This window comes from Schistocerca americana, chromosome 2 (assembly GCF_021461395.2).
Source record: "Schistocerca americana isolate TAMUIC-IGC-003095 chromosome 2, iqSchAmer2.1, whole genome shotgun sequence".
In the NCBI taxonomy this organism is placed as follows: Eukaryota; Metazoa; Arthropoda; class Insecta; order Orthoptera; family Acrididae; genus Schistocerca; species Schistocerca americana.
The window spans coordinates 96468447-96481314 of NC_060120.1; the positions used below are offsets into that span (position 1 = coordinate 96468447).

The window sequence follows — 12868 nt, forward strand, 5'->3', positions numbered from 1 at the left end:
GCAATCTGGGTGCATAGATCCTGAGAAATCAGTATCCAGAACAACCACCTCTGGCCGTAATAACGGCCTTGATACGCCTGGGCATTGAGTCAAACAGAGCTTGGATGGTGCGTACAGGTACAGCTGCCCATGCAGCTTCAACACGATACCACAGTTCATCAAGAGTAGTGACTGGCGTACTGTGACGAGCCAGTTGCTCGGCCACCATTGACCAGACGTTTTCGGTTTGTGAGAGATCTGGAGAATGTGCTGGCCAGGGCAGCAGTCGAACATTTTCTTTATCCAGAAAGGGCCGTACCGGACCTGCAACTTACGGTCTTGCATTATCCTGCTGAAATGTAGGGTTTCGCAGGGATCGAATGAAGGGTAGAGCCATGGGTCGTAACACATCTGAAATGTAATGTCCACTGTTCAGAGTGCCGTCAATGCGAACAAGAGGTGACCGAGACGTGTAACCAATGGCACCCCATATCATCATGCCGGGTGATACGCCAGTATGGCGATGACGAATACACGCTTCCAATGTGCGTTCACCGCGATGTCGCCAAACACGGATGCGACCATCATGATGCTGTAAACAGAACCTGGATTCATCCGAAAAAATGACGCTTTGCCATTCGTGCACCCAGGTTCGTCGTTGAGTACACCATTGCAGGCGCTCCTGTCTGTGATGCAGAGTCAAGGGTAACCGCAGCCATGGTCTCCGAGCTGATAGTCCATGCTGCTGCAAACGTCGTCGAACTGTTCGTGCAGATGGTTGTTGTCTTGCAAACGTCCCCATCTGTTGACTCAAGGATCGAGACGTGGCTGCACGATCCGTTACAGCCATGCGGATAAGATGCCTGTCATCTGGACTGCTAGTGATACGAGACCGTTGGGATCCAGCACGGCGTTCCGTATTACCCTCCTGAACCCACCGATTCCATATTCTGCTTAACAGTCATTGGATCTCGACCAACGCGAGCAGCAATGTCGCGATACCATAAACCGCAATCGCGATAGGGCACAATCCGACCTTTGTCAAAGTCGGAAGCGTGATGATACACATTTCTTCTCCTTACACGAGGCATCACAACAACGTTTCGCCAGGCAACGTCGGTCAACTGCTATTTGTGTATGACAAATTGGTTGGTAACTTTCCTCATGTCAGCACGTTGTAGGTGTCGCCACCGGCGCCAATCTTGTGTGAATGCTCTGAAAAGCTAATCATTTGCATCTCACAGCATCTTCTCGCTGTCGATTAAATTTCGCGTCTGTAGCACGTCATCTTCGTGGTGTAGCAATTTTAATGTCCAGTAGTGTAGATGCGGCAAGATGTAATTTATTCAATGAGACAATAAGTGAAATTAATGATCTGACAATGAAACAAAAATGAATTAATACGGAATGATACAGACCCGTCACCAGCGGAAGTCGCTGGACAATTAATATCGAATGTCAGCCACTAAACAAGCGGCACTGCATTAAAGTTTATAAATTGTCAACTGAGTTCAAGAAAAAAGGGCAATGCTGATAATAGGGATGTTATGAAAAAGGTGGACATCGACGTTTATCATCTCCACTATTAATTAATAACATCAGTGATTATTCGACCCGTTATCCTCAGCAGTAAAGAATTCCACTCATGCTCATAAATTAAGGATAATGCTGATACATGGTGAAACAACGCTCTGGTGGGCGGTTTGCGGATTTAAATCACCTCGGGGTACGACCATGCCGTGCATTTGACCTGCGGTTGTCGCACGGTGGCGCTGGCAGCAGTCCAAATACGCAGGGGTGTGTTGGTGAACGTCAGAGTACGGTGCAGCGAGTAAATGTGAATACGTTTCCAGACTTGCTAATGGTGAGTGTGTGTTGAAAATAGCTGAAAGAACACGTATTGATGACGTTATGAGCGGTAGAATGCTAGGGCGACTGGAGGCTGCTCAAACACAGCAGTTCGTAGCACGGACCCTCCGTGTGCCACAAAGTGAGATCTCACTATCATGGCAACGATTCCAGCAGATAGGAAACATGTCTAGGAGCTACAGTGTGGAACGTTCACAGTGTACAACACCATAAGAAGACCGATATCTCACCATCAGTGCCAGCAGACGGCCACGGATTACTGCAGGTATCCTCGCTCGGGACCTTACCGCAGCCATTGGAACAGTTGTCTCCAGACACACAGTTACAGACGACTGAACAGACATGATTTATTCGCCCGGAGACCTACAAGGTGCATTCCACTGACCCCTGGTCACAGGAGAGCTCGTAAATCCTGGTGTCGAGAAACAGTACATTGTCACTGGAACAGTGGTCCCAGGTTATGTTCACGGACGAGTCCAGGTATTGTCTGAACGGTGATTATCGACGGGTTTTCATCTGGCGTGAACCAGGAACCAGATACTAACCCTTTAATGTCCTTAAAAGGGAGCTGTATTGAGGTCGTGGTTTGATGGTGTGGGGTGGGATTATGATTGGTGCATGTACACCCCTGCATGTCTTTGACAGATGAGCTGTAACAGGTCAGATGTATCGGGACGTCATTTTGCACCAGTATGTCCGCTTTTTCAGGGGTGCAGTGGGTCCCACCGTCCTCCTTTGGATGATAACGCACGGCCCCACCGAGCTGCCATCGTGGAGGAGTACCTTGAAACAGAAGATGTCGGTCGAATGGAGTGGCCTGCCTGTTCTCCAGACCTAAACCCCATCGAGCACGTCTGGGACGCTCTCTGTCGACGTATCTCTGCGCGTCTTCAAACCCCTACGACACTTCAGGAGGTCCGACAGGCACTGGTGCAAGAACGGGAGGCCATACCCCAGCAGCTGCTCGACCACCTGATCCAGAGAACGCCAACCCGTTGTGCGGCCTGTGTACGTGTGCATGGTGATCATATCCCATAGTGATGTCGGGGTACATGCGTAGGAAACAGTGGCGGTATGTAGCACACGTGTTTCGGGACAGTTTTCTCAACTTATCACCAATACCGTGGATTTACAGATCTGTGTCATGTGTGTTCCCTATGTGCCTATGCTATAAGCGCCAGTTTTGTGTAGTGCCACGTTGTGTGGCACCACATTCCGCAATTATTCTTAATTTATGAGCATGAGTGTAGAATAAGAATGCTCGTGCTGCGCCCCTTAATTTGCACACTGCACAGATACCAGGAATCGCCGTGAATTCAACCGTTCTATCAAAAACATCCCCCTCCACATTATTCTTCGCTCCTGCGCCAGCCTCTCGCATTGTAGTGCCGTCTTATGACCGTTGGACTGCGTGCTTGGCGGCCGACGATGCGCCGCTGAGCTCTGCCGGAGTGTCGCATTAGGTGTGGACAGGACTGCCAGCTACAGTGGCAATGCTTGCAGACTCCGCGCGCCATCGGGGCGGACGCCCTTCCGAAAGAAAAACTTTAAGACTCAAAACACGAACGGCTAATTCACTTGCCGTCCCCGGAATACTATAGCCCAGTCCTCGTGTCCCTGGCTTCCTATCTAAACTTGGGGCAACGCTCACGTTTCTCCCTCGCGGCCAATCGTAGGGCAGCCCCGAAACGCCCTTCAGTTACCGCAAATTATCATGAACCTTAGCCTCCCACCAAGTGTTAACTTTGGACTAACCAATCAGCAGTTTCTGCACGAAACAGTAGCCGGCTGGCCCGATTCCCAGAGCGTGGGGGTCGTTCCCCCAGCTCGTAAGATTTCTGGAGACAGGAACGGAAAATTTGAAGGGTCTACATTCCCATGGGACACTCTGTATTCTCCTGAGTAGCCTACGCTGGAGACGAGATTATTTTGACTAGCGAGTGGTGTCCCGCTGCCTCCCGGCAGAATGTTTGTTTGCTCTCGAGGTCAGCTAACCTAGCGGGGATGGCTCTCTTCGCCCTACCCCCGTGCTCGGGTACACTATTGTGCGAACTGCATTTCGCCGAAGCTAGAACAAAACGTCCATTTCTGTTTCGGCTATAACCGACTTAGCCATGGGCCGGTGAGCGTCAGACTCTTCGTATCTCGCCCGGAGGTCGTCTGCTGAAGGGATGTAATGAAGCCCCAGCTGCGTCGGACCCGTGAGAACCGCGATTTCTGGGGACCCCACAATAGATCCAGGAACCGACACATATGCAGAAACGTTAGACAGACAAAAATGTAATACTAAAAACAAGGTAAAGAACGTTGTAATCAAGATTATATGAACTAAACCACCCAGCGATTCTCGTAACCACTCATGTTTCAATATGATGAATTCGCAATTGCGAAAAATGACTACCATCAGCTGTAGAAAGGAATGATGACAATGAAAATTTGTGCCGGAGCGGGACTCGAACCCGTATTTCCCGCTTATCGCGAGCGGTCGCCTTACCATTTGGCTATCCGTGCCCGACTCACGCCAAGACTTCCGGCACAGATTTTCAGCAGTGTCATTTTTCGCAACTGCGAATTCATCTGATATGTTTCGTAACGGCTGTGGTCGCCGCAGCGCATCGTCATCAGTTTAACACAGGCACTGCAGTGTCGTACTCATGTTTCATGTCACCATTAAAACTGGAATGCAAGACTGAATTGTTTACACGTAATATTGTTCTACTTTGAGTAAAAAATGCATGGAGAAAGCCAAGACGAGGCGGATGCCGCAGAATATTTATTATTACGACGTGTTTCGGCAGCATACATCCATCAGCAGGTACACTACAGCTACATGCGCATTGATCTAAAGTGTGGTGAGATTAATTAGATTAATAAGACTTAGTTAGTTAGTTTCACGTCCCATGGATCACTTGTACGATTAATTGGGGGGCTGAGAGTACAAGTGGTAAGTGCGCTTGCTGAAACAAACTGACTAAATGACTGCCAGAGTTAAATGGTTATTTATAAATTATGTGAGCTATTATCGAAATATCAGATATTTTTTTCTAATGACGTGTTAGTCTGTGCATAGTTGTAGGTGTGGTTAGATATTGTAGTGCCACTGCATTGTTTTTTTATAATATATGAAAAATACTTATACTCCTTGCATCTTAAAACTTTTTCGAGTAAAACACATACAAGTGCACAAACATTTTGTTTGCCGTGCTGTATTTTGAAGACTTTTTTCGTATAGCGCATGATGTACATAGTGCAATGCATGTTCTCTATAAGACAACGATACGTGAGTAATTAATCAGCAATAACACTTCGAAAACAATACGTAAGTAGTAAATAAAATGAAAAACGAAAACGAAAATAAACTGACAGAAAAAAATCGCAACACCAAGAGACAATTAATATAGAGCAATAAAATTTTGGGAATACATTTGTCTAGGCAACATATGTAAGCGATTAACCTTGCAGGAAAAAAAATGGTTGAAATGGCTCTGAGCAGTATGGGACTTAACATCTGAGGTCATCAGAACCCTAGAACTTAGAACTAATTGAACCTAACTAACCAAAGGACATCAGACACATCCACGCCCGAAGCAGGATTCGAACCTGCGACCGTAGCAGCCACGACTGAAGCGCTTAGAACGGGTCGACCACAGCGGCCGGCTACCGTTGCAGGATCAGAGGTTAATGTAAGCGCGGGATAAGCCATTACAAATGTGATATGCTGGGAAGTTAACAGGTCTAACCGCCAGAATGTTGCATGCAAGCATGAAACCGTGCATGCATTGTGTTGTCCAGGAGCCGGATGTCAGTTGGTGGGATGGAATTCCGTGTCTGCTGCACTTCGTACTATAGGTCAATACAGGGACGGTTAACGCTGTTTGTGGATGACGCTGGAATTGTCATCCGGTGATGTCACATACGTGCTCTACTGGAGACAGATCTGGTAATCGAGCAAGGCAAGGCGACATGTCGACACTCTGTGGAGCATGTTGGGTTTCAATAGCGGTATGTGGGCGAGCGTTATCCTGTTGGAAAACATTACCTGGAATGCTGTTCGTGAATGGCAGCACACCAGGTCGAATCACCAGACTGATGTATAAATTTGCAGTCAGGGTGAGTGGTACTGGTCCACTGCATCTAGCATGCAAACAGGTTGGTGGCGGCCCTCAGCTGCCTTCCTCATAATCATCACAGGGCCATCACTGGCACCGAGGCAGAACCAGTTTTCATCAGAAAACACAACAGACCCCCACCCTGCCTTCCAATGAGCTCTCGCTTCGCACCGCTGAAATCACACTACAGGCGTTTGCTACAGAGTTGTCCTTCAAGTAACCGATTGGTAACAGTTCGTTGTATCACTGTGGTGCCAACTGGTGCTCAAATTGCTGCTGCAGTTGCAGTACGATGCGCCAGAGCCATACGCCGAACACGATGGTGTTCCCTCTCGGTAGTGCCAGGTAGCCACCCAGAATCCGGTCCTCTTGCGACCGTACATCCTCGTGAAGACCGCTGCCAGCAATCGTGTACAGTGGCTACATTTCTGCCAAGTCTTTCTGCAGTATCAGAGAAGAAACATCCAGCTTCCTGTAGCCCTGTTACGCGATCTCATTCAAGCTCAGTGACATGTTGATAATGGCGTCTTTGTCACCCTAAAGGCATTCTTGGCTAACACCAACTCACCATATCCAGTCACAAAGGTAACTAAAGTTCGCGACCGTTGCAGCGTGAATTAATGGCAAACCTATTTGTGTCCTCATGCTGGGGCCACTAGCGCCACTCTTATGCAGTTGGTGCGAAATTTGGACATCATGTTTCACATGTAGAAACTCGCTTACTACCTTTTTTTCTGTCGCACAACTCCTTCTTGCTGTTGGGATTTTTATCCACCAGTGTATCCTGGTGTGGTTCAAACACATAGCGAGAGATTATTCATAGTAACTTTCTACAATCCTCGCACAGTCAGTGTCTATAGAATCATAATCATTTCTTTCTGTGGGATCTATTGAAGAATGTCTTTCCTGGGCAACACTCGTGATGCTGTACCACTGTGATGTGCATTTTTCAGTCTTCCTCGTCCCCTTCCTTGACCTTTTCTTTCTCCGCTGCCTCTTCCTACACCGTTGGTAACTAAGGTCTGGGAATGGGCTGTATTGTTACAGAACTCGTGGTTAAGTGGAGTTCATCTCCTGAGGTTTTTTCCATATCTCAGATATTGCTGCAGACACATCTCGATGCAGAAGCTGCAGAAGAATATTGATGGCGGACCAATATTGGGCCTCCTACAGTCCGCTTCTATAACGTCAAGGCCACGGTTCAGTGGCTACTTCAACTGCATTGTTAAAGGATTTTCTTTGTTGATTCAGGTCTACCTGGTAACCCTCCTTTGTATTTTACTTCTTTCTGTGTCTTTCGCAACTTTATCTCTTGCTATTCCATCCATGGCTTTAATTGAAAGAAAGTTTCCTGTTTTCGTTTCCACAACCAAATACTTTTGCTGACATGCTTCACTACTTCTGTCCTGTCTTGGGGAACAAGACACGTCTGAAGTGTTTCTTTGCCTTTTCATGGGCACTACAATCTTTATCATAATTCATATAAATATGACCAAGTTTGAGGACCTTATGATCTATTGTGTTAGTATGCTAATTTTGTCTGAAGATGTACAACCTGTAGTTCAAAATTTGGTCTATTTAAACATGCATTAAATATTAATATAAGAACTGTTAAAAGCGTATACCTTAGGATACGACTGCACTTTTAGAAGAATACATACCTACACCTTCTTTAAGATAGCAGGAATTCTCCTTTGCCGCTTCCACTAGTTGTATTCTAATTACAGTACAGCCATTGGCTTCGAGCTAAAACTTTATCACAGAGTGCGTCACTGTGCAGGAAATCGCTTGTAGTTCTTTTACTCAGAAGAGATCTACACACACCAAATGTGCATTTAGATCATCTGCTAGTGAAATGCCACTTGTACCACTTTTACTTTGAGCCCCTCATTTGTAATGGTATCAAACGAACCATAAGAATCTCCCCTGCTTACATTGGTTTCTGTATTGTTAAGTACAATTTCCTGCTTTCTTTCGGTTAGATGTGACTTTCATGGGTTGGCTATACCACCAGTTTGGTAAAACCTCAGTTTAGCTATCAGAAAATTGTGAGTCACACAGTGAAATGCCTGAGACAGGTCAAATAAAATACCAGCTAGTGTTATTTGTTATTTAACGATTATAAAATTTGGGGCGTGAACGTGTAAACGGCTTTCTCAGTTGAGCAACTTTTCTGAAATCCAAACTGCGATTTATTGATGTTATTGTTGCACAGGTGGGATGCTATTTTAGAGGTTATGTACTGAAATTTAACCTATTGTAGAATGTATGAGACTGGCGAAGTACTATCAGACTTTGGGGCAAGTATGATACAACTCTAAGATAGCAAGGTTAGGTCAGTGCGAAAACTGTTGGACAATCAGTTTAACAGCTCATGCATCCAAGTTACTAACAAGAATAATATAGTGAAAAGTGGAAAAGAAAATTGAAGTTGTGCTAGATGACGATCAGTTTGACTTTAGGAAAGGTAAAGACGTCAGATAGGCAGTTGTCACGTTACGCCTGATAGTGGAAGCAAGGTTGAAGAAAAAGGAAGACACACTCATAGCATCCGTCGACTTAGAAAAAGCATCTGATATTGTAAAATCGTATAAGATGTTCGAAATTCTAAGAAAAATAGGAGTAAGCTAAAGGCAAAGATGGGTGGTATACAACATGACTGCACAAGAACCAAGAGAGAATAATAGGCCTGAAAGACCAAGAAAGAAGTGTTCGCATTAAAAAGGGATGCAGTCTTTCGCTCCTGCTGTTATAAAGAAAATAAAAGAAAAGTTCGAAAGTGAAATTAAAAGTCGGAGTGAAAGGATATCAGCGATAAGATTCGCTGATGACATTGCTATCCTCAGAGAATGTGAAGGAGAATTACAGGATCTGCTGAATGGAATGAGCAGTGCTCTGAGTAGAGTTTACGGATTGAAAGTAAACCGGAAAAAGCCAAAGGTAATGAGGAGTAGCAGAAATATGAATAGCGAGAACCTTAACATCAAAACTGGTGGTCACGAGGTATACATAAATAAGAAATTCTGATACCTTGTTGCAAAATAACCCTTGACGGACGAAGCAAGGACGATATATAAAGCAGGCTAACACATGGTTAAAAGAAGTCTACTCGTATCAGACATAGGCCTTAATTTTGGGCCGGCCGAAGTGGCCGTGCGGTTCTAGGCGCTGCAGTCTGGAAATGCGAGACCGCTACGGTCGCAGGTTCGAATCCTGCCTCGGGCACGGATGTGTGTGATGTCCTTAGGTTAGTTAGGTTTAACTAGTTCTAAGTTCTAGGGGACTAATGACCTAAGACGTTAAGTCCCATAGTGCTCAGAGCCATTTGAACCTTAATTTTGGAAAGAAATTTGTGGGAATGTATGCTTGGAACTCGTCATTGTGTGGTAGTGAATAGTGGACAGTGGGAGGACAGGGCAGAAGAGAATCGAAGAGTTTGAGCTGTGGTGCTACAGAAGAATGTTGAGGATTAGATGGGCTTACCCGGTCAAGAACGAGGAGGTTCTTCGTAAAATCGGTGAAGAGAGGAACATATGGAAAACACTGACGAGAAGAAGGGTCAGGATGATAGGACATCTGATAAGACATCAGGGAATAACTTCCATAGTAATAGATGGAGCTGCAGAGGGTTAAAACTGTAGAGGAAGACAGACATTGGAACACATTCAGCAAATGATTAAGGGCGTAGGTTGCAAGTACTACTCATACCAAAAAAGGGAGAGAGAGGAGCTCACGGTACACCCATTGGCTCCACAACGCCAAAGATGGAGTGTCCAATGCAATGGGTACCCTCAGTCTGGACACAACTAGCTAAGCTGGTGCCAAGTGTCTGGCCCATTCTAGACGAGGCTGTCAGAGTGTTAAGAGGATACTTCGTTCTGTCTCGCGACACTCAAAGCTATTCGTTACGCTGTGGCGATAGAAGTGGTCTCTCTCGAGAAAGACTGGAAAAATCTTGTTCTATTGCTCGTTAGCGTGGAAATGACAGTACCTGCCATCCAACGCGACATTTCTACAAATTGAGTGGGTTACACTTTTCAATAGCTGACGTCCCGTTTGATGCACATTTAGAGTCGAAAAGAAGCATAGTTGTTGACTTGTTGAGAGCACTAGAATGTTGCTGATGTTGTCTTCAGTTCGAAGATTGGTTTGAAGGACCACTAGATGCTACTCTCTCCTGTACAAGCCTCTTCATCGGCGAATGACTACTACAGCCTACATCGTTCTGAATCTGATTACTGTATTTATTTCTTGGTTTCCCTCTACGATTTTACCCCCTCCCCCCCCCCCCCCCCAACATCTCAATTCACTCCTATGTAAATTGATGATCCCTTGATGTCTCAGAATATGTTCTATCAACCGATCCCTTCTTCTAATCAGGTTGTGCCACAAATTTCTTTTCTGCCCTGTATTCAGTATTCCTCATTACCTACATAATCTATCCATCCAATCTTCAGCGTTTTACTGTAGCACGACATTTCAGAAGCTCCTGTTGTCTTCTTGTCTAATATGTTTATCGTCGATGTTTCAGTTCCATAAATGGCTACACTCCATTCAAATACTTTCAGAAAAGACTTCCTGACACTGTGATTTTTTTCGATATTAACAAATTTCTCTTCTTCAGAAACTTATTTTTTACCATTACTAGACTACATTTTACGTCCTCCCTACTTCGGCCGTAATTAATTATTTTGCTGCCCAAATAGCAAAACTCATCTACTACTTTGTCTCGTTTCCTAATCTAATTCCCTTGGCTTAACCTGATTTAATTCGATCTATTCCCTCCTTTCAAGACAGTGTCCATTCAGTTCAACTGCTCTTCCAAGTCCTTTGCTGTCTCTGACAGAATTGAAATGTTATCGGCAAACCTCAAAGTTTTTATTTCTTCCTCTTGAACTTCAATTCCTAATCCGAAATTATCTTTGGGATCCCTTGCTGCTTGCTCAGTGTACACATTGAATAACATCGGGGGATAGTTTACGACCTTGTCTAACTCCTTTCTCAACCACTGCTTCCCTTTCATGCCCCTCAACTCTTATAACTTCCGTCTGGTTTCTGTACAAGTTGTAAGTAGCCTTTCGTTCGCTGTATTTCACGCTCCTTTCAGATCTTCAAAGAGAGTATTCAAGTCAACATTTTCAAAAGCTTTCTCTAAGTCTACAAATGCTACAAACATAGGTTTGCCTTTACTTAACCTATCGTCTAAGAGAAGTCGTAGGGTCAGTATTGCCTCGCGTGTTCCTACTTTTCTCCGGAATCCAAAAAGATCTTCCCCGAGGTCGGCTTCTACCAGTTTTACCATTCTTCTGTTCGTGTCAGTATTTTTCAGCCATTAGTAGAATGTAGGTGGAGTTAGGACTTACGCTGGATGAAGCAGGAGACGCGGCCGAGGCCGAACATCCTGCCGGTGGCGCTGAGGTAGTAGGCGACGCCGGTGATGACGGTGGGCACGCCCCACGCGTACAGCGAGTACAGCGTGAACAGCCGGCGGGTCCTGCTGCGGCGGGAGCTCTCCCGCGAGCTGCGCACCGCCCTGCACAACAAACACCTCACACTTCAGCGAACTATACTGTGCTCGTGGCATTCTCTGTAAAGTGTTGAGACACTGCAAGACAACAAGTGAGGCGACGACATTTCGGAATCAGCAAATACACTGAGGTGACAAGTCATCGGATAGCGATATGTAAATATACACTACTGGCCATTAAAATTGCTACACCAAGATGAAATTCAGATGATAAACGGGTATTCATTGGGCAAATATATTGTACTAGAACTGACATGTGATTACATTTTCACGCAATTTGGGAGCATAGATCCTGACAAATCAGTACCCAGAACAACCACTTCGGGCCGTAATAACGGCCTTAATACGCCTGGGCATTGAGTCAAACAGAGCTTGGATGGCGTGTACAAGTACAGCTGCCCATGCAGCTTCAACACAATACCACAGTTCACCAACAGTAGAGACTGGCGTATTGTGACGACCCAGTTGCTCGGCCACCACTGACCAGACGTTTATCAGTTGGTGAGAGATCTGGAGAATGTGCTGGCCAGGGCAGCAGTCGAACATTTTCTGTATCCAGAAAGGCCCGTACAGGACCTGCAACATTCGGTCGTGCATCATCCTGCTGAAATGAAGGGTTTCGCAGGGATCGAATGAAGGGTAGAGCCACGGGTCGTACACATCTGAAATGTAACGTCCATGGTTCAAAGTGCCGTCAATACGAACAAGAGGTGACCGAGACGTGTAACCAATGGCACCCAATACCATCACCCCGAGTGATACGCCAGTATGGCGAGGACGAATACACGCTTCCAATGTGCGTTCACCGCGATGTCGCCAAACACGGGTGCGACCATCATGATGCTGTAAACAGAACCTAGATTCATCCGAAAAAATGACGTTTTGCCATTCGTGCACCCAGGTTCGTCGATGAGTACACCAGCGGAGGCGCTCCTGTCTGTGGTGCAGCCTCAAAGGTAACCGCAGCCATGGTTTCCGAGCTGATAGTCCATGCTGCTGGAAACGTCGTCGAACTGTTCGTGCAGATGGTTGTTGTCTTGCGAACGTACCCATCTGTTGGCTCAGGGATCGAGACGTAGTTGCACGATTCGTTACAGCCATGTGGATAAGATGGCTGTCATCTCGACTGCTAGTGATACGAGGCCGTTAGGATCCAGCACGGCGTTCCGTATTACGCTCCTGAACCCACTGATTCCATATTCTGCTAACAGTCATTGGATCTCGACCGGCGCGACCAGCAATGTCGCGATACGATAAACCGCAATCGCTATAGGCTACAATCCGACCTTTATCAAAGTCGGAAACGTGGTGGTACGCATTTCTCCTCCTTACACGTGGCATCACAACAACGTTTCACCAGGCAACGCCGGTCAACTGCTGTTTG

At 46.0% G+C, this 12868-nt stretch overlaps 1 protein-coding gene across 1 annotated transcript in view; it reads right to left on the bottom strand.

The window, feature by feature from the left end:
- The window catches only part of LOC124592796, a 687654-nt gene that overhangs the window by 154545 nt on the left and 520241 nt on the right, over positions 1 to 12868 (bottom strand). Inside the window, exon 5 of the mRNA XM_047131870.1 lies at positions 11321 to 11490. Coding sequence (XP_046987826.1) covers positions 11321 to 11490 — 170 coding nt within the window. The remainder of the gene's footprint in view (positions 1 to 11320; positions 11491 to 12868) is intronic.